General features: G+C 42.6%; 1 protein-coding gene across 1 annotated transcript; it reads right to left on the bottom strand.

Annotated features, from left to right (window-relative positions):
* Positions 1 to 11,365: 11,365 nt before the first annotated feature.
* LOC120292468 lies at positions 11,366 to 12,456 on the bottom strand. Its single transcript, XM_039310669.1, has 2 exons — positions 11,705 to 12,456; positions 11,366 to 11,588 (listed from the first exon to the last, which is right to left on the bottom strand). The coding sequence occupies exons 1-2, from the start codon at positions 12,454 to 12,456 to the stop codon at positions 11,366 to 11,368; spliced, it is 975 nt and encodes a 324-aa protein (XP_039166603.1).
* Positions 12,457 to 25,441: the final 12,985 nt, after the last annotated feature.

Raw genomic sequence — 25,441 nt, 5'->3', positions numbered from 1 at the left:
ATTATGGCCATGTATTCAATGTGTGGCCTTGTATTGAATTGGGTGGCCTCCTCCATAATCTCCTTTTATATTGCTAAGATATGTCTCGAATTTCAACATATCGAATAAATACAGTTCAAGTTAAATCAAGTAATTTTCAAGAACGCCTTTTTCGTTAGGGAAATCCCTCATGATATTTTGAAGATGACAAAATAAATCAAATGCCACTAACGTATTTAATTATTGAGTAATAGACTATGCAGATGATCGAACATGTAAAGGATATTGTCAAAGTCTATATTTGGAAGAACCGGAAAATAGACTCTATACTAAAGCTAAATTTATTCAGACTATGTACAAACCTTAAGGCTAAATATGTTCAAAAGTAGATTATGTTCAGACTCACGTCCATATTGTAAAGTCTAATTCAGACAGAAGACACTCAGACTCTACTTCAGAGAGAACACGCTCAGACTTTACATACAGACAGAATGTGACAAGGTCCAGAACGAGACACAAGTTCAAAACGTAACAGATTCAAAATGAAGCATGTTCAGAATGAAACAACTTGACAAAACGTAACACAAGCCCTAAACATATAACGACTAGTAATATGGTTTGGATTCTACATTAAGATAGATTTGATTGACTCAATCTAATTAATTGACAATTGAATCTTGAAGACAAGAATTTTCTATAGGAAGAAGCTCTACTTATGGAAACCAAGATTCTATTTGTATGGACGATCAGAATCAATTTAGGATTCTACTTTTGTCACTCAACAGCTACCAAATCTTCTTGATACAAATTTGTCCAATGGGTAGATTGGAAGAAAATTCTCTAGATACTGTCCAACGGCTAGTTTATAAGTAGAGGCGTATTTAAGGAGACCAAGGACCGATGAGCAAGTAAGAGACGGAGCATATAATTTATAATTCCATAGTTTGAGCGACCTTCGATCATACACTTATCTTTCGTGAGCTTAAACGTTGTAATCATGAGAGAAATACCAAAAGAGTGACTTAGTGAGATAGTGTGATCTACCACTAAGTATTTGTACTCAAAGTTGTAAATCTTGTTGATTGCATATTGGAATTCAGCCAGAAGGCTATTAGCGTGGGAGAGTAGACGTAGGCTTGACTAAGCCGAACCACTATAAATTTCGTCTGCCAAGAAAGAGTGGCACTGTTTGTAAAAGAGGAGGCACGCCCCAGCGAAGAAGACAGCCCTCTCTCTCTCGCTATCTCGTGTTGTCTTTTCTGCAAAGGCTTTCAAACATATACCGTCTTTTCCTCCGTCAATTTTCTCTTTAAATTGTGGCCATGTATTCAATGTGTGGCCTTGTATTGAATTGCGTGGCCTCCTCCATAATCTCCTTTTATATTGCTAAGATATGTCTCTAGTTTCAACATATCAAATAGATACAATTCAAGTTAAATCGAGTAATTTTAGAGAACGCCTTTTTTGTTATGGAAATCCCTCATGATATTTTGAAGATGATAAAATAAATCAAAGGTTACTAACGTGTTTAATGGCGGACTAATAGACTGTAAGTCAATACTCTTCTAAAGTTAAATCTATTTACGAAGAAATTTCAAAATTAGATCATCAGAATGCCATCTCTGAAACAAGAATGAGAAGAATAATAATTCATGGGTTAAGGCCGGAGTATAACAGTATTGTTACGGCCACCCGTGGATGGGCAAATGAGCCAACTCTAACTAAGTTGGAAAATATATTGGCCAATCAAGAGGCCTTAGATAAAAAAATCCCTAAGGTCGCAATTAAAGAGGATGAAAATGTCGTCTTCAGTAATAAAAGAGGGTTCAAATGCCAAAATAGAAATAGAGTAGGTGCAAGAGATGGCAAACCATGGAAAGATCATGGAGATTGGCGGAGGCAACCGGAAGAGAAGGGTTATTAGCCAGGGGGAGCTCGTCAAGATTGCGACGACGACGACGGCGACGAAGATAAGAGCAACAAAAGGCGTAGCAAACGGTGCTACGTTTGTGGCAAGGTAGGACATATTGCTAGATTTTGTTGGTATAGGTGGGAAGAAGGAAATGTCGTCACTTCCTGCAAGAAGGAGATTGAAAGCGAAGAAGAATGGGACTTTCAAGCGCCTGTTGCAATGAAGGAACGAGAAGAGCTTGCAATAGCTTGTATAGTTGAGTTGGATAATTCGACAGGTTCTGTCACGACCCCGAATAAGAGCAAGCCAAGGGAGAACTCGAAGAAGCAACTAACAACGCCAACAAGCAGTCATGAAAAGAAAACACAAGAGATGCAGGGAATGATAAAGAAGCTGAAAGTTGAGAAGGCAAAGATGGAGAATATGTTGAAGAAAAGGGATGAGATGATAAGGCAGAAGGATCGAGAGCTCAAGGCAAAAGAAAAGGAGCTAGAGAAGTTCCGATGTGAGCTCAAGAAGCTGCAGAAGCTTCAGGATCTCAAGCCCACTATGATGTTCCCAATTGGTTATGCTGAGAGAGATATCAAACACATGAAGGAGAAGAAGAAAGGTTTCTTTGAGGAAAGGAGGCCATCTACACCCTACATCCCATGGTGTAAGGATAGGTGGAATAAGATCGAGGAGAAGAAATTTTATGAGAAAAAGGATCAAGATATCTCCACTAAAGTGCTTCGGATGGGACTGAATCGGTTGAAGCACGAAATGAAAGTCACAAATGAGAGGCTTGATCGAATGAGTTCCAATCTCAAAATTCTTATAGGAGATATGTCGAATACAAAGATCGAATTGAGTGAGAAGAAGGAAAAGGAGACCAAAGGGAAAAATGAATTGGCATTGCAAAAATTCAAAGATCACAAAACTCAATGGAAAGTCGCAGCAAGAGAAGCAACCGAAGATGGAGCCATAAAGCCATCCACGTACGAGGAAGCTTCGCAATATGCTGAATGGAGGGAGACAGTTGAAGAGTCCAAAGCAATATCGGCATGACTATTATATCTAAATTAAGAGAGAGTAGTCAGTGAGGGGGAGTGTTGAAAAAGCACCGCCTCTCTCTCTCCTAGAGTTCTCTAGATCTCTCTCTCTCTCGTTACTCCTCCAGATTTCTCTCCCTCTCTCTAGACAATTCCTCAGCCGCAATTGTTGACCTAAGTTGCAATAAAATAATAGGAAGAAGATGGTGTGGGAAGTCGGTGGATGTGCCGACCTTACATCCTATAAATAGGGGCTGTTGTCTCTTGAAGTGAAATATCGAGGGGTGTTGTGTGATGTGAGTGGAGTGTGTATGTGAGTGTGTGTGGGTGGAGTAGGTGACGTGAGTGTAGAGTGATAGAGAGTGAGTGGGTGTGTGCAAGAATTGTGTTCGTGTGAGGTATGAGAGGTGTATGAGAATGGTGAGTGTAGAGAGTTTGTAATATTGTTTATATAAAATAAAGCAATTATTTTGCTTGTACATCCACTTACTTCTCAACAGTGACATCATTGCCAACCCTTCTGAGCCGCACACCACTTATAACCACCACACCTAGGAAATCAACGGGAGACAAATAAAACAAAGCGGACGTGCCCAGACATGGCCCGGTGATGCAAATGACAGCTCGTAAACAATAAAAGGTTCATAACATGCAAAACGTACTTATCCACGTTCAAGAACACATGGGAATCGGTAATGCACGTGCCTAGGCCGGCTTAGACATATCGTCGAACATGTGGTGGGCATGGAACAGAAGAACGATATCAACCCTTTTTGTACTCGGACTCAGCATCAAACTTTAAAAAAATAAAAAAAATAAATCATCAAATGGGCATTCGAAATTAACCACATTAGCAACCAGAAGCCCAGCATACGTGTAACTAATAGGAGGAACAAAACTCAACGTCCTATCCTACTAGAGAAGGGCGGAGCAACAGGGTTTCGCAGGAACGGGCGTTTAAAATGAGAGATCCCTACTCAGCTTCGGTGGCGGCGACGGGAGGGTGAACTCGAAATGGATCAAGCGATGACTGGCCGTCCCGCGATGTTCCCGAAGCAAGATCCTTGGGAAGACGACGCAACTCGACACAAATCAAAAAGCTATGCACAAGACCTACCTGGTTTGGGGGAAGCACTGCAAGGACGGCGCTTGATGAACGAACTCTGGCGATAGTCGACCACTCTCTCGAGCTCCCTCACTCTGGTTCTCTCCCTCTCACTCGCTTAAAACTCTCTCGAGCTCTTCCAATCTCTCCCTCTGTAGCTCCCCCTGTCCCTCTCTCTTGGTGCTTCTCTCCTTCTTTATGTTTTGCCTCCACCCTTTTTAGAGCAACCAGCTGGCGCACATGGCCTTTGTAGCTGCCAGCTTGCCTGCCGGACTGCTCCCGACCCACAGATCGCGCCGCTCGCTTGCCATGCCGATCTCCCTGCTCCTCTTTTATGTTCTCTGCGGGTCGTCGCACGAGACGGGCAAGAGAGGAGGAAGGATGGGCGCGGGCCGGGCCGAAGGAGAAAGGAGCTGGGCTGGGCTGAGGGGAAAGGCTGCGCCGAGCCCAACGTGAGGGAAAAGAAAAGAAAGAGGAGTGGGCCGGGCCAAGGCCAGATCAGGCCTGACTGACCCCCCTTAAGCATTTTGTTGTTTTGTTGGTTTTTTTTATGACAATGTTTTTGGAATTTTTTTTTTTTAGCAACTAATTCCTAACTTTTAATGCTATTAGGTCTTAAGTAAAATGGTGAATTTAGGTGTCAACAAACGTGAAATAGAAAAGATCTTGGTCACGAATGCCTTTGGGATTTTATTTAGTAACGATAAAATTATCAAAAAAAGTTTATTATATTTATGTCAATTCATTCTTAAATCTTTTGATTAATTGTCAATATAATATATCAGGCCAATTTTGATAAAATAAAAAAAACTGTTGATATGGATCTTTGGTCCTTTTACGTGTTACGGCCGACACTAATGTTGACGATTTTGTATTTTTTTTTTTTTTATATTTTTTTCTTACCTTTGTTCATTTTTTCTACAACTTTGTTGCTGCCCATAGGCGAGGCCCAAGAACCATACCCAGACTTTACTTGTGGCCAGCAAGCAGTTGGGAAAATAAAAGAAAATAATTAATAAAATATAAAAAATTTAGGAAATTAAAAATTATAAAAATTATCTAGGTGAGCGCTACCCAACATTCATGCCCACGATTCTTAATTAAAATTAATTGGATGAACTACATTGGCAAATTATTAAATGATTTAAAACTTAGTTGACATAATTGAAAGATTTATGACTAAATAAGTACAAGTATAATAAGTTTTGCACTTTTTCGGTAATTTTCCTATTAAGTAACCATCTAGTAAAATTAAGAATTGCATAAGGGATTGCAATGGCCAGGCCTTAGTTGAAAATTACAAATTGAATTAAGTGCCAAGAAATAAGACTTATCATTTTGAAAATGCCATTCCTATTCCTAACTAGACTAAAAGGAAACCACAATCAACATATCGAAAATGTACAATCACATAATAGTCGAGATAAAAATGTGCAAAGGATGACTTATCATTTGTCTCTAAGAATATTTAAATCTTATGGTGAAATCCCGATACCCTAACAACTCATTCAATTTAAAGCACAAGTTTTTGTTTGTTAAGGAATTTCGCATATTTTTAGAGAAAACTAGTCAAAAACTAATTCTTAAGCATTTGCATAGCTTTTAGAAATAAATAATTTTTTGAATTTTTAAATATTTTATAATAAAAATATATATTTTTTTAATCCGAGAGTGGGAGTCCGGCTGGGCCACGGACATCAAAGCCTTAAGAAAGGAATGGGCTAAACAAAATAAAACCTAATCCGGCCACTACAAGACCAAACCCAAAGCCTACTCACTTACCCCTATGGTAAAAAACGAAGTCCAAATTCACCCAAATTAACACTTCAAGCCCGAGGCTCACCAAGCCTAAATGAACCCAAAGTCCACTACTCTCCCTCATCAATTTCCAATCCCACGACATGTCTCTCCTTCGAGCACGCCCGGAGCACCCGAAGATTTGCCCACTGATTCAAGAACACCAAAACTCCAGCCGTGAACATTATGTTTTACCGTCAATCGATATATGCTCGTTCACCAGGCCTCCACCGTTGGCTGCCCTGTTTGACCATCATTATCGGTCAGCGAACGCCCAAACCACCAAACCACGGCCCCAACGCTAACATCCTTCAACACTCACCTGTGCCGCCCCCATGAACTCTCACTTTCACCGGACTGCCCACGGCCAGACCACAAAAAAACCAGAGAAATGCCACTGCGGATCTGGCCTAGGCAAAACGTCGAACGCCTGGGGTGCGTCGACTGAAGAACTAACGAAAGCTCGACTAGGACATCAAACAACGACCGAAACTCAAAAAACAAGCAGGGTCCGGAGACAACAAATCGCAGCGCCGCCGGGGTCGGAACTTGCACGAAGTAACGAACCTCGAGCCCCAAAAACAGGGCAAAACGGAGCGAGTTTGTGAGCTCGGGTGATGGGGCCCTACCCGGGTTGGCGACGGCGGCTAGCAGGCAGGCCCGAGACTGATCGAGCTGTGCCCGGCCGGCTTTGGTTTCGTCGAGACGGGATCCTCGGGTTGAGAGGGGTTGAACTCAAAGGACTTACCGGAAGAACATATGCGGGGAAATGGGGTATCGGGGGGCGCGGCTGAACTTCTCTCTCGATCTCTGCCCTCTCTCAACTCTCAGTCGCTCGCATCTCTCCCTCTCCGTTCCCTCTCCCCCCTCTCGGTCTCGATTTCTCCGAGTCCCCCCTGGCCGACTCTCCCTCTCTTGCTTTTAAGCAGCCGCGCGCATGGCCTCTGACATGCCAGCCGCCCCCGGCCGGCCTGGCCTCGACCACCAACTCCCAGTCGACGCCCTCTCTGCATCTTCATCTCCTTGTCGGTGCCGTCCTCGCCGTCTCCTCCCTCTTCAGCCAACGTTCATGACAAAAGGAAGGGAGCCAGAGAGAAAATTAGAAGGCCGGGCCTGGGCCGGGGGGAGGAGAGAGAAAAAATGGGCTGGGCCGAAAGGAGAAAGAGGAAGAAGAAGGAAGAGAAAAGGCTGGGCCGGCCTTCCCCCGGCCCGGTTTCGTTACTTCTTCTTCTTCTTCTTCTTCTTTTTTATTAATAATTCTTTTAAAATAACAATAATAATAATTTTTTAAAACATTTTAATACAAATAATGCAAATACTCATAATATCTATATGGGATGCTTTAGTGGATATTATTTTTGCTAGTAGTTAAACATTAATCTTTAATTTCCTATGTAATTAATGAATAATTAAATGGGTTATCAAAATTTATGTGTCAACACTAGGCAATAGTATAATTATAAAATTTTGCGAATATATCCAATGACTTATTTGATTTCATTATCGGAAGTTAAGGGACTTGATTTAACGTTTAGGAATAGTTCATGAATAATATTGAATAAATTAAAAATTCATAAATAATATTTTACATTGAACTAAAGTTCACAAACTAAACTATTAGGCTCCGTTTATTTCACAAAAAATAATTTTCAGGAAAATGTTTTTCAAATTTTTCAGTATTCATTTCACAAAAAAATGAATTATTTATGGAAAACATAACCTTCTAAACTAGGCGAAAATGTTTTCCACTTTTGAAAAGTGAAAAATATTTTTCTCACTTCCACCTCCTCCCCCCTTTTTTTTTTTTTTTCTTTCCTTTGTTTGCCCTCTTCTACTTTACTGGAAATTGCCAGCCACGACAACGGTTGGTAATCAGCCACAAGCAAGCCTTAAGCTTGCTGGCTAGCATGAGACTCACCTATCTCTAGTGAGCTCATGCTCACCACTCGCTAAATCGGCGAGTGCAAGCATCGAGCATTGAGCTCAAGACTCACCGACCTCGGCCATCGCCAAATCAATGAACTTTGAGCTTGTTGGCCTTGAGCCTCGCCGCATCGACGAGTCTCAAGCTCGACACTCGCACTCGTTGATTTAGCAAGTGGCAAGCCTCGTGCTTATCGACGAGCTCGAGGCTAGCCTCGTGGCCAATTGTCAACTATGGCTACGGTCAAGTGACCAGCCAAGAAGAAGAGGAGGAAAACAAGGAAAATAAAAAGAAAAAGTAATTTAATAATTGATTATTTTAAAATATATTTTTAAAAAATAAAAAAAATGAATAAAATAAATGAAAAAAAGTGTATGGAGGAAAAGATTTTCCTTACCGAACAGTGAAAAATATTTTCCACTTCATTTTCAGGTTTTATTTGAATACCAAAAAATAATTATATTTTCCTAAAAATGGTTTCATGAAAAATATTTTCTAAAAAATACACATTTTTCGTAAAAGAAACAAATCAAGATCACTTTCTTTTTGGCTTTGGGAAATTTAGGACACATCCGGGACCCACATCAGATAGAAAAGTAACGTGAGGTAGTCTAATTAAGCAGCCCATGACCTCGGGGAAATTAGCATTAAGATGGATCGTTTTTGGCTTCATTAATCATTTTGTTGGGGGAGGATCCTGGAGATACTTTAGATTTAGAAGTGTAATTCTACTTTTATTTATTTTCTCGACAAAGGTTGGTGTTAATGTTTTTTTTTTTTTGATACCCAGGGAACCCCGTACAGCCGGTAGCCGGCGGGTAAACCCTGGAGCGACGCTAGCGGAGGACCCACCACCCCGACGTCGCGCTTAAGATCCCGTGCGGCCAGCGGGATTCGACCCCCTCCACTTTCGTTAGTTTCATTGGAGAGCCTTATCCAACTGGGCCACCGCAGGCGGTGGTAGGTTGGTGTTAATGTTCATCTTTCATTGTTTGAAAGTTGTATTATCTGTGTTAATTGATGAGGATTATTCCAACCAAAGTAGAAGAAGAAAAATCTTTCACTAAACTAGACGATACATTCACTTTCCCTTGGACTAAATCTCCATAATGGAAATAATGCTAAGCGAGACTTTAAAGGAAACATTTTATTCTTTCATCTTCAAATAGATGAATACAACTGCATATCACATGATTTTAAATTCTCATTTCACTTTGATGTAACATATTTTAGATCCTTACAAATAACCTGCGCGATGAGGGCTTACATCTAGTGACAACGTGCAGGCTTTTGTGCACAAAATTGTTTCTTGGCGGTTCTCAATATCTATATATTAAAGTCAAAATCATTATTTATCTCAATTTTTACTTCCTAAAATTTCCATTGCCATATGTAACCCCCATTCATTGAGTACAAACTCAATTTTCTTTCTATGCATATATAATCACCATTGTTTCACTTTTCACAAGTGTCAATATGATTTGGGACATTATCATCATTTCGTAAATTTTTTTTTTTTTTGGTAAAAGTAAGAATATATTAAGGGAGAGCTAGCTATACAAAAAATCGGCGCCAAAAACTTTCACTCATAGTGCAAAAAGCAAAATGAGTGGAAAGGAAGCCGATATAAAAGAACCAGAACAAACACAACAACACCAGCCAAAACAACCGGCAAACACACCACAGCAAATGCCAAAGATCAAAGAAGATCAACTCAGTAACGGTAGCCATAGCACCATCCATAAGTCCAGAACGACCCGCCATTAGTCCATATGCTTAGCAGGGCCACCAACGAAGACAGAGGGGTCAAATCCCCATCTTCGTTGGAGCCTTCTATTCCTAGGGTTGTCCGGTACTCTACTGAAGGTGAGGGCTTTGTCTTTCACAACTTTGATGAGATGATTCTTCAAAGCTGCAACCTCAAGGGTTTCACCACGGAAGATGATGTTGTTCCTTATCTTCCAAATAAGATGACATAAGGCCCCAAAAGAAAAACGGGCGATAGAGTGAAAGAAGTCATTACCCGACATGAATTTCAATGCCTAGAGGAGATTATCCACCCAAGTTTTGTTATGCCATGGAAGATTACATCTTCCGGCCCAAAAGAAAGCAAGTGTCGCAGGAACATGACAATCAAAGAAGAGATGATCAATAGAGTCTGGGATACGATTGCAAAAAGCACATAATTCAAAATCAATCCTTCCAATGGAAATGAGAAAAGCCCGAGTAGGCAACTGTTCTTGATAATCAGCCGAAGGTTAAATTGAAACCTTGGGGCTATAGCATTATTCCAAGTAAAACGAGCCCAAGGAACCCGATTATTTTTTGTTCTTATCGCCTCCCAAGCTGAGGCTACCGAAAAGGCACCATCAAAAGACTCGCGCTAATAGAAACGATTAGTGGTCCGAGGGAGAACCGGCAAGGCAAACTCCCAAGATTCCAAAAGAGTCCTGAAAGCACGGCTCTCAGGCGAAAGTAAATTTGCCACTGTTGCTTGTCTAGTAAGTCCAGAGGTAGCAATAAGAGAGTCTGGAAAAATGAGGCTCCAAGGGCCTTCCTGATGACAATTGTCATACCAAAGCGAGACCGAATGACCATCACCCAGTTTCCACAAAAAAGAAGCCCTAAAGTCTCTTCTCAGCTGGAGAATTTTCCTCCAAGCCCAAGAACATACGGTGGGAATGGAGGAAACCCAAAAGTGATCCCTTTTAATAAATTGGTGTGGGTTCACCGACACCAAAGGGATTCTTTGTCAGTAAACAAAACCCAAATATACTTAAGCACGGCAGCTTTATTACAGTCCTTTAATCTACGAATACCCAAACCACCTTCCTTCTTAGGAACACAAATATCTTCCCAAGAAACTTTTGCTCCCCCAGCCTAGGGATGGGCCTTTCCAGAAGAATTGTCTCAAAATACATTCAATACGATCAATAACCGAAGCAAGAAGAGTAAACATAATTGGCCCATAAAGCTTGAATAGAGTGGAGTACCGACTCGATCAACTAGAGTCTTCCAAAGAAATGAAAGAAACCGCCGAGCCCAAGTCTGAACTCTGGCTGTGATCCGGTCAATAAGTGCAATACAGTCCGTTTTACTAAGCCTTGAAGAAATAATTAGGACTCCTAGATAGCGTACTGGAAGCTTCCCTTCCTGAAAACCCAAGGTTAGAAGAATATGCCTTCGTAGAGTAGGAGAGCCTCCTGCCATAAAAACTTCACTCTTATTTTTGTTAGGCAATAAGAAAAAGATGTCAAGTCCTCTCTTAAGTATAGTCACCGAAGCCCAATTAGCTCGGGAAAAAAGGAAAACATCATCGGCGAAGAAGAGATGAGAAAGCTTCACAGGTTTACACCTCCAAAAGTATTTAAAGTCCTTATGAGCTGTGTGAGAAACCAAGATACCCGAGAAAATCTCCATTATCAGGGTAAAAAGGTAGGGGGACATAGGGCCCCCTTGCCAAAGTCCTCGTCCCCCTAAAAAGAAGCCATGAAGCTCGCCATTGATAGCTATGGAGCACTTGGGAGTGCGAACACAAACCATGATGAGTCTGATCATCCTTTTGGGAAAACCAAAAGCTAAAAGAGTAAGCTCCGTAAAAGTCCCAATCCATTGTGTCATGTCTTTTGGAAGTCCACCTTAATTGCACATTTGGGAAAATAAGGGTCGAGGTGGAAACCTGCAAATAGCTCCTGAGCTAGGAGAATATTATCCGTGATTCTCCTACTTTTCACAAAGGCATTCTGAGGAGGGCTTATCAGGTCATTCAATACAATAGCAAGGCGATTGGCCAATATCTTAGTGATGATCTTATATATGGTGTTATAACAAGCTATAGGCCTAAAATTAGAAACCCCACAAGCATTAGGAATTTTTGGCACAAAGGTTAAGATTGTGTTGTTTACCTCTTTCAGTAACTAGCCTAAGGAGAAGAAGTCCTTCACTACCTCAACTACCAGAGGCCCCACCAAATCCCAATTGCTCTTATAGAATTCAGTTGTAAAACCATTTGGTCCAGGGGCTTTATCACGGGCCAAAGAAAAAACAGTATCGCGGATCTTGGTGTCAATATTGGGCAAGAAAGAACACCAACCTGGTCGACAAAAAGACACCGTCGAATGAACACCTTCAGCTCCAGCAACGAAGGCTTTGAGAGGGCAGTTTGAGGCATCAAGAGGTTGCTGAAATAGGAAACAAAAACAGGAGGCACCAAGGCAGGGTCTGATATGAGAGAATCAGTGGGATCCTTCACCGAAAGAATTTTGTTTCTGAGTTGCCTTCTTTTAACCGAATGATGAAAAAATTTGGTGTTTCGATCACCTTGCTGGAGCCATCTCACTCTTGATTTATGTTCGTAAAAAGACTCCTCCTGAGAACGTAACTCCACAAACTGACGGTGCCAAGATTTCTCCAACTCAGCAAGGGTGATACTACCTGGGTCTTGCTGAAGGCCAAGCTGTGTAACTCGAAGGGCCTCTCGAGCAGCAGCAGTTCTCTCAAAGATATCAGAATAAGCCTCTCTATTGAGCTCTTTGAGATGCCATTTCAACATTTTTAACTTGCACATAAGTATAAACATGGGATGCCCCACCACCGGGCTTTCCCAAACTTGCCGAACAATGGAAGTAAAAGCAGGGTGCATCATCCAGAACTCAAAGAATATAAAAGGCTTTTTTCTAAAAATCGGGTTAAGAACTCTAACAACCATGGGGGAGTGGTTAGAAATACCTAAGTTTAGAAAAGAAGCTTCGGAAAAAGAGAAGACATTGTTCCATTTCGCATTTACCAAAACCCGATCAATTTTTCTCATTTTTCTTCTGGCTTATGAGGAAGTAGACCAAGTGTACCGAAGTCCAACATACCTCAAGTCCTCCAATTCAGTTTGTTATAGACAAAGCCGGAATTCGTCAAAGCAAGGGATCCAATTGGAAGCTCCCCCAACTCGGTTAGATGGATCTTTGATTGCATTGAAATCCCCAGCAACCAACCAAGCAGAGTCCTGCATAATATTATTCATGTGTACAAGGTCGTCCCATAGGGGCCGACGACGGATAAAGGTATGCTCACCATAAACCACCGAAATACAACAAGAAAGACCCAACAGTAAAGACCGCATGTGGCCATGGATAGCTTGAGCATTGATAGAAGAAGCTTCAAATGTAACAAACTTTGGGTTCCATCCTACCCAAATTCTACCTCTACCTATAGGAGAATACTCGTGGTTCGCAACCCAATTCCAACCTGTTAAAAGGCACGAGAAAAGAGAATCAAAAAGGGAATCAGGAACTTTCATCTCCAACAACCTAACTAAAGTTAGATTATTTGAAGAAACAAATTTCCGAACTTCCACGCGTCTAATGGGGCCCATTAGGCCCCTTATATTCCATATATCTATATACATAGAAAGGGAGAAGAGTTAGCTCTTCTTAGTGTTCTTGCGCCGACCAAAGGCCGAGGGAGGCAATACCAAAGGGGGCGGATCGGGATGCATCTTTAAAAGTTTGTCTTGTAGGGATTCCGTCTTTCCAACGAGCTTTGGAGCTTTCAGAGAAGAGCGACAAAAAGAGAGTAGTATATCATCATCCGAATAGCTAGTTATTTCATCACCTAAGCTAGAATTATGCACCAAGGACGGAGGTTCAACCACCACCCCCATCGTTGGACGCCCTTCACCAAGGTTCAAAGTGTTCTTCAATGGAGCTTGAGATTTCCGGGCAAGTGTGGTAGCAGCCGAAGGGAGAGAAGCCTAAGGATGATTGCCAATTGAAATGAGGTCCTCATCATCGGATCCGTCATAAGCACTTGGTGCTACAATCTCATCCTCCAAGCCACCCCGAGGCACCAAGGAAGTCGGGACAGCTATTGCCTCAACCGGGGGGGCTGGACCATCACCAATCTTCAAGGATTTCTTTGAATTAGGAGGCTTGCGAGATCCAACCTTCTCAGGAGCAAGACCTTTCAGCTTCTTTCACCTACTTCCAACCAAGATCAACATCCTATTGAGACAAAACAGCAACAGGAACTACAGTCGAAGGCTATGCCAGAGCATCCCTTGAGCCCAAGCATTCAATGCCACCTTTAAAATGTGGAATAGGGACATCAACTGGAGGTGCGGCATCTTTCAAACAAGGAGAGATTCCCCCAGAAGTCGCACCAGCAGTTCTACTATCAAACAAAGGATTATCAGCAATAGCAACCACTTGTCCTTGTTGAACAATAGACGCCTCAGGAGCTGGAGACGGGAGATTAAGGGAGATAGCTGAGGTCGAAGGGGCTTGAGATTGAGGACCCTGATGCTGTCGAGCAGCCTCCCACAATAGGAGGCCGAGCTGGAGGAGGGCCACATCTATGGCCAAAAATGCCACACACCGGACAAGCTGTGTTTCCACTCATATTCAACTCCCACCATACACGATTCACCTTTGTGAGTAATCTCAATAGAGTCACAAGAAGGTTGGTTAGCAGTAATCTCAACACAAACTTGAGCGAACGCAACCATCTTCAGTTGGCTTGTTCGCTGATCCACCAAGAGAGGTCTCCCTAAAACACTAGCGACTTTGTTGATCGCCTGGGCAGACCAGAACATGAGCAGGAGGTTGTTCAACCTAACCCACACCGGCACGGTAAGATGAGCATCTTTCTTCAGCTCAATGGTAGGCTTCCATTGTTGGAGAACAAACGGTATCCTGGCAATCATAATGTGCCCCCCTTCCAACACCTTTTGACGAAACTCTCCATCCATAATGTGGAGGAAGAAAAATCTCTTTCCATTAGACATAACTTCAGCAAGATTAGGTCCCCATGCGTTCTTTAGCGCCGTTTCAGTAGTTTTGAACGATAATCGTCTACCAATAAAGTTTTCAACAAGACAGTCAAGTAGCTTAGGGTCAGCTGCCTCAACCTCATCATCAGTCATCTCCACTACAGGTTTGTCATTAACAAACGACAGAGGGAAATACTCAAGATTGTATCCCTTCTCCACAAGCCCAAGTGCATGGAGCGGGTTTGCCAGAGTCTCTACCTTGTTGAGGCCTTTGAGAGGCCGATCTATCACGCCTCCTCCCTCTTGGACCAGACAGACCAGTAGGGGGACGATTCAGCTGAGGGCCATCCCTCGCAGCAACATCGGACGCATCCTCACGTCTCGCACCTAATTCCGAAGAACCCTCCTGAGTTGAACGGTCTAAAACAGGACGGGAGGGGCTTAGTACTCGGCCCAACCCCAACATTATGGGCCAAACTCACCTCAGACATTATTTCCACAGATCGCGAAAACCAGCAGAACGGGGCACGAAAACCCTAACAGAAATCAGCCATTCGGCCCAAAGAGGAGGACGTACCAGGTAAAAACTCTTTGTGGGTTTCGAAGAGGAGTAGAGGCGCCCCTACCCACCAAGAATCAGCTCCAACAACCGGTCAGACCATCGGGAACGGAGCACGCAGCAAATCACCTGAATAGCGACGGACAACTGGCGGCGACAGGGCTGCCCGTTGAGGAGGCAGAGCCCTAAAGAGACGACGGTGAGCGCGGTGCGGGTGGGGCGGGGGACGGCGGCGAGCAGGCGAGACCGTCGTGGTGGTGGCGGCGGTGGCTGCGCGAGGGAGACCGTCGACGCTCTGTTTTTCGCGGTTAACTTATCATTTCGTAAATTTTAATCTATAGTTTTACGTACAATGGTTTTCAGCTTATATCTACAATGACATAAATAAATATATTTAGCAAATATGATTCACAATATCATCTCAAGAAAAAATTGGGCTTTCGTGACGCAAGCAAGAGAACTAGTGTTACTTATGTGACAAAAGATATTTATTATTGCAACATGAATGTACATAACCAATTAAAACTAAATGTAAATAGAAATTACTAACCAATTATGATTTAACTTATTTAAATTTTTAAAAATTTGGGATAAATAATTTACTTGAAGCATCAATAAATGCCCAATGTATTAACAACCAGCTGTTGGAAACGAAATTTTGACAAGAATATGATGTGAGTATTCTTATACTGAAAACAGATCAAGGGAATCCTAGATATGCATTCTTGGAAAAAAAATATATTGTGAAATCTTTTTTACAAAATAGAAATTGAATCCTGCTTATTTCATGATGATATCCAAGAATTCGTTGTGGTATATTATCATCGATGATGGTATTTCCTTCAACTCTTACAAAAAGAGTAAGATAAAACATCAAATGGTTACCAAAACTAAAGTCGACAGAATTAGAAAATAATCTTGAAGAATTTAGTTCCAACTTCATATAAATAGAAATGATCATATGGAGAAGATAGAAGAAAGTACTTTGCTTTCACGAAGATTCACAAAGGGAAAATAGGAACAGAACAAAGGAACGTAAAAAAGAATACTGAAATGACCAATCCGAATCTATATCCAGCAAGACTCTCCTCCACAGTCCTTGCTTTGGACAAGCTTAAACAGATGAAGGTGAACACAAAGCCTGAGATTCAGGAGAAGAGGTTGCATAGTTCATGCAATTCTAATCAGAATGCGCTCGAAGGTCTTGATACGGTTCTGCGGAAAGGCTCTATTGACCTTCATAGCCTTGCCTGTACATCTTTCTTAGCATCTTTTGCACGATCTGGCAGCGTTCAAGAAAGGGAGCTTTTGGGCTCAAAGCATTCATGGCTCACGCCATTTTGGCCCCTGCCATCGCCTAGACTCTTGGCCTCGTTCCAGGTGCTCCGTTCTGCTTCATGACATCCCCAATATTGTCGTCTACTTTGCTGGTGGTTTTGGGAAATTTGGACCCTTTCAATGCATATACTCTAACATGCAGAGGGCGAATAGAAAAAGAAAATCATTTCATATCGTCCATGTTCAACATAAAACAGCCTCAGAAATGCACAACCAATTTGAGGCTTCAATAATATATATTGGACCAAGCAACACGTACACCACATAGAAGAAGAGACCACGCATCATACACGAGAAAGTTTCCTAGAGCCTGGCCAAGGCTCGATGCAAGATAAAGAGACGGCAACAAACATACACAATCATAGAGACATTTTAATAAGATGATTAGGCATAACAACATAATGTAAGGCCGAGTTCAGCTCCTCTCTGGATCATCACCACCGAGTGGATCTCTCGTGATGCCTGCTTGAGAGACCAAAACCCAAACATGAGTCAGACACTCGCCCCCTGTGGCGAGGTACTTAGCGTGAGCCTCTGCATCATTTGAAGGAGCCACATACAACACCATTTCCGTCCAGAAGTTGGCCAAGTCCTTCCAAATTTGCTTGTTATGTGCCGCTCCCTTCGGCTCCCTTCCAAGCTTTGCGCCTTGACCGATGATGGTTTTGTCGTCAATGTCCTTCTCTAGCTTTTCAATCCTGTTGCCCATTGAAACCGAGGATCCCCCAAACAAATTGCTGGCTTCGCTGACAGCTTGATCAAATATGGATTCGGTCCTGCAAGGGTGATCAGGGAGCAATCTTGGGGCAAAAGCAACCAAATAAGCAAGGTATTTTGATAATGCAGTCGCTATGTCAAAGTAGTCTCTTTGTTCTTGTGAAGGAGGCTCTTTATGCTCGCAGAAAGTGGTTGCTATGTGCCAAACCATTATAACATGAGTGGTTGTCTCAAGATTACGTGCCCATGAGAACTCATCGGATTCTTTGTTGAGCGTCAAAGACGCTTGCCTCTCCCCCGAATTGTCGAGGCAATTTTCCCTTAGAGACAGAGCAATCGCCTCCATCACTTGCTTAGACAAATTGATGGGAGCAATTTGTTTCTGACCATTTCTTTTCAGGTCGAGATAAGCAGCGGTGAATCTATTATATAAACACTTGCATGGAGAATAGCTATACGACTCGAGGAGCGAGTATTGACGGAGTTGCCTTCCCCAAGGCTTCAGTAATTGAACTCGGCTCATCATCTCGATCAACTTCTCACCAAAAATGTTCCTTTGCCACCACTTGCACTGCATGTACTTGCATATGTATTTCACCTTTGCCCATTCCGAGAAAATCATGATGCCAAACTGTGCAAACTCGATGATGAAGATTGACATCATAAAGAAGATGGTTATAAAAGCACCAGAAGACCTCATGTGGTGAGATCCATGTTCATAGGGCCTTGCCCAGGGCCAAGGCACCAAGGGGAGTGAAATCAGACCAGCAGCAACCACAATGGCAAGTTGAATAAATTTATACACTGAACGACGCGGGTTGAGATTGACCGAGTATTTGGTGTAGAATAAATCGAAAAGAAATATACGTTCTACTTCGATGACTCTGAAAACTCGCTTATAACCATTTTGTTCAGAAAGCATATGTTGAATTAAACGCCATAACTTCTCGTGAGCTTCTGGGGCAGCGAATAGCCAGCGTATCTCAGGCAGATGAACTTGAAGAGCGAAAAAGACAGGCAAAGATCCTTAAGTCGCCCGTCCAGGTCTCCTTCTTTTTTAAGCCTCCCTGGGCAACCCCAAACCTCGTCGACGGTGATACGCTTTAATGATTTAACAACTTGCCTTTCTTCCGCCTTTCCCAGGTACGTCCTTATTGAGAACGGTGAGCGCACCTTTGTCTCTTCTGCCCCTCTCACTATGTACTTGTACCCGCGCATTTCATTAGGATCACAGTCTCCTGATAGGTCATGCTCAGTGCTCACGTAGTCTGCTATTGACTTGTAATTCTTCCGCATCACAGATTTGCTTGCCGACATCAAAGCTCGTGCTCTTTCATCGGCTTTCACTAATAGAATGACGAAAAGAAACACCGTGCAGAATATTGGCACCGACGGGGTTGCGTATGACGCAATCATCCAACTTGTCATGAAACATTTAGCAGCGGAGTCCACGTTAAATGACTTCCACTGTTCAATGTCCTCAATACTGTGCGCAGTGTAGGAATCTGCGCTTCCGAGAACCACCACCAGATAAGCCGCCCAGATGGGGAAATGCGAACTGCAGAAAGGAGCGCTTTGGATGAGGCCAAGTGTGTATGCGATGATGGCGGGTGAAAGATAATAGGCCGCAAATGCAACCAACGTGAATGCGCGGTTGACGCAGCGTCGCCTGAACGACCCGAAGACCCCAAGAAAGACTAAGATGGCAGCAGTGATGGCCAGCAGTGCCTCAATTCTTTCCAGTCGGATCATTCGACTTTCGAATGTGTCCGCCCGGTTGCAGCGATCCCACTGCTTTTTTGAGAACTCCATGATCATCAACACTCTCAGGTGAGCGGAAAAATGGAGCACCGTTGCCAATGATGAAGAAGGATCGTTTATGCTACTTATATAGTGAAGAGAGGTAGAATCACCGGTGAGGCGATGCTCTAAGGTCCCTTTCAACTGATGCAGCTTTGGCCGAGCACCGAGAATTAGGAACTCCTGAAGTACATTGCTTTAGCTAAGCAATCACAATCACTTGTTAATTTTAGTGTAATTAGAAAATACATTGGTGGTATAATTTTTCTTTTCCTACAAACAGCCTTATCCATCCTTGACTTGATAAAAGAGTGAGAAATTAATACTCTCAAATTAAGGACGGTCGAGACCCCTTGTTTCAAGTTATCTTTACATTGACCATGTGTGCCCTAATTTTACTCAATTTTAAAGCACCTACACGAGAATTGGCATCGATTGTCGTGATAATTCTTCATATACCTAAATAGGATGGGTAATATTTTTCTTATTCTCAAACCAATCCTCACACTTATAGGTTATATAAACATAGGCATCACTCTTACGCAAACTTTACTTCAAAAAAAGGAAAAAGAAAGAGTAAGAGAGGTCCATATTTATAACTCGTCAACCAAAAGTTTAGTGAATGAGAAAAACTAACCCAAAATGATTCAAATTCTTCATCAATTGATCGGACTTCATCCGCTTCTCCAATTGTTTTGGTACCCTGTGTCTGTATTTAAATCATCGAGATTTTCACAACAACCGAGAGTCCCCAATGTGTCGAGTGGGTTCATTGTGGCTCGACCACAGATCATTTGCACTAAATTTTTTTTTAAAGTTACCCAGTGGCGTAGGTCACCCTAAAATCGTGCAAAATGGAAATTAAGTGCGAATTTGAGTCCGATTTTAGAAATTGAAGATTCTGTCACGTCATAATAAATTCTAGGAGTATCGACTCAGTTTCAGATGATTTTTCTGCAACCCGAGACTTTTTGGGAAAAAGTCGAGGTAGGGTCGTTTTTGTCCAGAAAAAGCAGGGGATCGTTTTTAATGCGCAATTGGAAAGCAAGTGGGATCAATTGGTGAGGAAAAATGTCAATTTGATCATTGAGGTGCTAATTGAATTTATGAGGGTCAAATTAGATGGAATCAAGAAAGAAATTGTGTCCAATTGAAGCCAAAGTCCTTGAAATTCGTATGCCCCCTTTTGCCTATGGTTTTGGACTAATTCAAAGATTGTAGGATGGGCATGGGTGGATGAATTGCAGCTAAGGAGGAGCTAGTGGCTGAGGATGGTCAAGAGAGACCATGGAAGAGAATAAATTGGCTAAGGTGGACCCATTGTCTGCCCTGGAGATAATCGTTCCCCGCGACGTTCCCATCGATTTAGTTTGACCCGCTCGTCGAACAAGTGAGTTTAACTCATTAATCATTGCTTAGTCAGTTAATCACGTTTAGGGGTTGATTAGATTTAATTAAGCATGTTTAGGTGGATAGATTAGATTAGATTAGTTAATTTAATTATCTGCCGATGCATGTTAGGTGGTTAGTTAGTGCCATTAGCTAGTAGACACGTTCTAATATTTATTTAATGAACCTTGGAATTTTTCTGGATCCGTTTGCATCCAATTAGGCATTACGGGCCTAAATTAGATTTATTCGCATTTATTTGATATTTTCATAATTATTTAATTAATTAATTATTATCCAGAAATTAAACCGGGATAGTCGATGACCGGAATTTTATGCTGGTTATTGTGGTGCAACTGTTTATTTATTTGAGCTCTAATTTGTGCTTTGAATTGATTTAATGATGATTTTAGAATTTTATTTTTAAATTAATTAATTTTGATAATTAATGGGAAAATTACGGGCGTCGATTTATAGCGCCAAAAATATGTTATGGGCTGTTGAAACTGTGGGATGTTCAAAAGTGAAATTATGATATTTTAACTAAGGTCGGCCGTGTACCCACACACGGATATTTTTATCGGGTATGATAAAAATAATTAATTGATTGAATGGTCGGGATAGTATACTATATCAACATAGGGTGATATGTCAGCTTAGATTGTGAGCAGTATACCGGTATACTATATCAACCTACGAGCTCTGATATGTCAGCTTAGCGAGAGCAGTATACCTAATTAGCTTAGCGAGAGCAATATGATCAGCTTAGAGATAGCATTATCATTATTATTATTTTGGTAACCCAAGGAACCCCGTAAGCCGACAGCCGGTGAGCAAACCCTGGGGGAGCGACTACAGGACCCCTCCACCACAGTACTCCAGGTAAGAATTCCTAACGATGCCTTTGGGATTCGAATTTCTCCCCTTCGTGAGGGGGAGAGAGCCCAAGCCAGCTGCGCCGTTGAGGGCGGTGGTTAGAGAGAGCATTATTAGTGTGCTATATTAACTCAAGGGTTTGATATGTCAGCTTAGCGAGAGCAATACACTATTTATCAGCTTAGCGAGAGCTATATTTTCTATTTATCAGCTTAGAGTGAGCACTCCTATTATTGGTGGACTTATAGATAGTATGGATTGGGCCAACCATGAGATGGTCATAGTGACATGTAATCGACTAGTTCGATTGATCAATGATTTGATCTGATGTTATGAATTGATTGATTGGTGTGATTTGAGGTATCTGTAAATGATATTGAATTGCAGGGTGGAACTGAGGCCAAGGTAAGTCCTCTGACTTGTGTTGTGCTTAGGTAGCCCTTAGGGCGTGTTAGCTTCCTAATCGGGTCTTAGTGGGGTAGAACTTGTTGAGACGTAGTCTCATCCCGTTGTGGGACAATATTTCAGGTCCGTAGATGGCAGCACCTCCAGCTCCTCCCAAGCATTTTGGTATACCTAAGGAAATCACAGAAGTAGGTTATCATATTTTGATACACCCACACCCTGAAGGATTAGAGTATGTTATGGTGAAATTCACTGTCTGGGTTGACATGGGTGGATCCAAGAAGGTACCCCATAAGTACCGGTCATGGTATCGTCATTATCATGACAGGCGAAGGGAGGGTCCTATGTTGGAATCTGATGTACCTCGGTACATTTTGGAGGTTGCACTCGGGAAGGGTACAGCAGATCCTAAGGGTTGATTAGTGGTGGATGCCAAGGATCCCAAGCTCGAAGACAATTCTAACTCTCCGGAGTACTCAGTCGAGGGCGCCAATTGGGGCGAGGGAGAAGGAGAGGTCGATGAGGAAGAGGAGGATCCAGAGGAGGATTGAAACCCCACCCCTATCCTTAGACTATGTTTTGTGAACTTATCATCTAGGACTTGACTTAATGGTTCACCTTGTATATATTGGCATTACTGTTTGCAATGTATATTTTACTTAAGTGTGGTTGCTTTCAAAGTTTGAAATTTGGAGTCCTACTTTCCTATCCCATTATTTTATTGTCTTAGAATTTTATATTTGTTTCCGCATGCGTATTTAAAATGAACAGGTCTGCAACTTGGGACGTCGCTATTTTATCGACCAAGTAAAGGATGGGTGCGTGCCCGAGGATCGAAGCGTGACATACTCGGTTAAATGGTATCAGAGCATGGTTGTTAGGTATTAGAGTGATGAAGTGTGATGGTTTATGGGATTGTAGTAGCAATGGCATTTAAATTCATGCTGATGCATGTCTATGGTAGTTGATTGGTAGAGTTGGTTGTTGTGTGTGGATCGCTCAGCTTTTGATCCAGTTTGGATTTGGAAGATAGGTTTCAATAGAAAGGCTAAGCCATGAGTGAGCAAGAGCAGAGAACTTCGGGTAAGAGAATTATTAGACCAACGACTCGGGGTAAGACGCCGACCAGAGTCGGTACCGAAGGAGCTAGAGGTAAGGCGCTAGCACAGGCTAGCGCCGGTGGAGTAGCACCACTCTCAGTTGGTGCTGGGATAACAACCCCCGGTGATCCCCGAGTAGACAAGATCTTGCAGTCGTTAGAGGCAATGAGGGACTTGATTGGGCAGCAGGCCCAGAAATCAAACTGCCGTTGTTGCAGCCATCGCTCAAGCCGCCGCTATTGCTACTGTTACCGCTGCCGCACCTGTCGCAGCACCTGTTGTCGCTCCTGCTGAAGTTCCACTTGGGAATGTAGCCATTGGGAGGCCGATCCATAAGTTAGTGGAACAATTCCTGAAGCTGAACCTGCCGAGGTTCACAAGTACAGGAGATCCTGAAGCTATGTCACTCTAGATGCAAGATTTAGATAAGACATTTGCACTGCTGATGTGCAACGAGGAGGAGAAGGTGGTATTGGCTATGTACCAACTGCAAGGTAATGCCAACATTTGATGGAGAGCTGCCAATGATATAGTATTTCCGGAAGGTGTGGTCTCGGGGTGGGACACCTTCCTCAAAGCTTTTAATGATTAGTACTTCTCGAGTAGTGCCTAGGAACAAAAGATGGAAGAGTTCCAATGCCTTCGCCAATGGAGTATGACCGTTGACTAGTATGGGGTCAAATTTGTAGAACTTTCGCAGTATGCTCTGAGGTTAATTGAAGACCCTGAAGAGAAAGCCCGAAGATTCATAAATGGTCTTCGTTCTGAGTTAAAACAACCTCTGCTGCCATTGGATTTGAAAGAGTATCGAGAAATCTATCGTCGAGCTCAGATTATAGAGAGAGGTTTGAACAAGCAAGTTCCTCGTCTAGATTGAGGTTTAATTCAAGTAGAGATGCAATCCGCCAAGGGAAGAGGCCCATGCCTGGAAGTAGATTCCAGATCCTGCCCAACAGGAAGGGTGTAGTTGGCAAATCTGGGTCAAATCGGATTGAAGTGTGTCGCGCTTGTGGAAGGTGACATGGAGCGAATCAGTGCCCTTAAAGGAAGGGTGCCTGTTTTGAATGTGGCCAACAGGGCCACATGGCTAGAGATTATCCTAGGCGACCAAGAGGACAACCGCAGTCACCGCCGCCGCCACTAATGGACCAAATTAGAGGATATGTGCCTCAAAATGCGCCGCAAGGAGGTCACCGAGATCACCGGTCGGGGCACGGTGTATTGCATCACACAAGGTCATGCAGAGGTTGCGCCCGACGTGATCACATGTATGGTTTCGCTAAATGGCCATCTTGCTTACACTTTGTTCGACTCGGGAGCAACCCATTCCTTTATTGCCGAGCAGTATGTTAAGATGCTAGGATTAAGTCATATATTGCTGGAGTCAACAGTTTGCATATCTACACCATTGAAAGATAAAGTTATTGCTACTTTGGGTTGTTTTGGTTGCAAGTTAGCGATTGGTGAGCAAGTGGAGAAAATAGATTTCTTAGTCCTAGCCATGTATGACTTTGATTTAATAATTGGCGTGGATTGGCTCACCAAGCAACGAGCTAAGATGGACTGCTATCGCAAGGCAATTAAGTTTGACCCGTTAGAGGGTGAGAGCTTCGAGTTTGTCGGGAATTGAGGAGGACCCTCGATTATCCTGATCTTGTCGCCTGAGGCAACTCGTTTGTTAGACAAGGGTTGCCAAGGTTACTTGGCAACTGTCGTGGATACGACAGTTGAGGAGCTAAAGATGGAAGACATTGCCATGGTGCAAGAATTTCCCGATGTCTTTCCAAAGGAATTGCCAGGATTGCCACCAGAGAGAGAAATTGAGTTTGTGATCGAGCTAGCACCCAGGACAAAGCCAATCTCTAAGGCTCCTTATTGTATGGCGTTATCTGAGTTGAAGGAATTGAAGGTGCAGATGCAAGAGTTATTGGATAAGGGATTTATTCATCCCAACACATCACCTTGGGGAGCACCAGTTCTGTTTGTAAAGAAGAAAGATGGTTCGTTACACCTGTGCATCGACTATCGGCAACTCAATCAGGTAACGATCAAGAACAAGTATCCCCTCCTGAGGATCGATGACTTGTTTGATCAATTGCAAGGAGCGTCAATATTTTCGAAGATCGACTTGAGGACAGGGTATCATCAGCTGCGAATAAGGAATGAGGACATTCCTAAGTTAGCATTTCGTACTCGGTATGGTCATTACAAGTTTATAGTGATGTCATTCAGGTTGACGAATGTTCCAGCTGCCTTCATGGATTTGATAAACCAAGTGTTCAAGGAATACTTGGATCAGTTTGTGATCGTATTCATCAATGATATTCTAGTGTATTGAAGAAGTGAAGAAGAGCATGAGAGTCATTTGAGATTAGTGCTGCAGACACTGAGAGTCCATCAGTTGTATGCTAAGTTCAGCAAATGCGAATTTTGGTTGACTCGTGTTGCTTTCTTAGGGCATGTGATTTCAGGCGAAGGAATCTTTGTGGACCCAAGCAAGATTGAAGCCGTAATCAATTGGCCAAGACCGACTACCATGACAGAGATCAGAAGTTTTTTGGGTTTGGCAGGTTATTACAGACGGTTTGTAGAAGGATTCTCATCATTAGTGTCGCCTCTGACAAGACTCTTGAAGAAAGAAGAAAAATTTGTCTGGACAGACAAGTGCGAGTGTAGTTTCCAAGAGCTGAAAGAAAAATTGACTACCGCACATGTGCTAACGATTCCATCTAGTCCTGGAGGATAT

Source organism: Eucalyptus grandis, chromosome 4 (assembly GCF_016545825.1).
Source record: "Eucalyptus grandis isolate ANBG69807.140 chromosome 4, ASM1654582v1, whole genome shotgun sequence".
Lineage (NCBI taxonomy): Eukaryota > Viridiplantae > Streptophyta > Magnoliopsida > Myrtales > Myrtaceae > Eucalyptus > Eucalyptus grandis.
The sequence above is the reverse complement of the archived record's forward strand: the minus strand, read 5'-3'. Positions and strand labels throughout refer to the sequence as shown.

What these genes read in the sequence shown, in the direction of transcription:
- LOC120292468 (XM_039310669.1), bottom strand. Translation starts at nt 12,456, where the DNA reads ATGGTTGTTAGAGTTCTTAACCCGATTTTTAGAAAAAAGCCTTTTATA. An exon ending in GGGATTTGGTGGGGCCTCTG is followed by an intron (nt 11,589 to 11,704) that starts GTAGTTGAGGTA and finishes TTCTAATTTTAG; the next exon opens with GCCTATAGCTTGTTATAACA.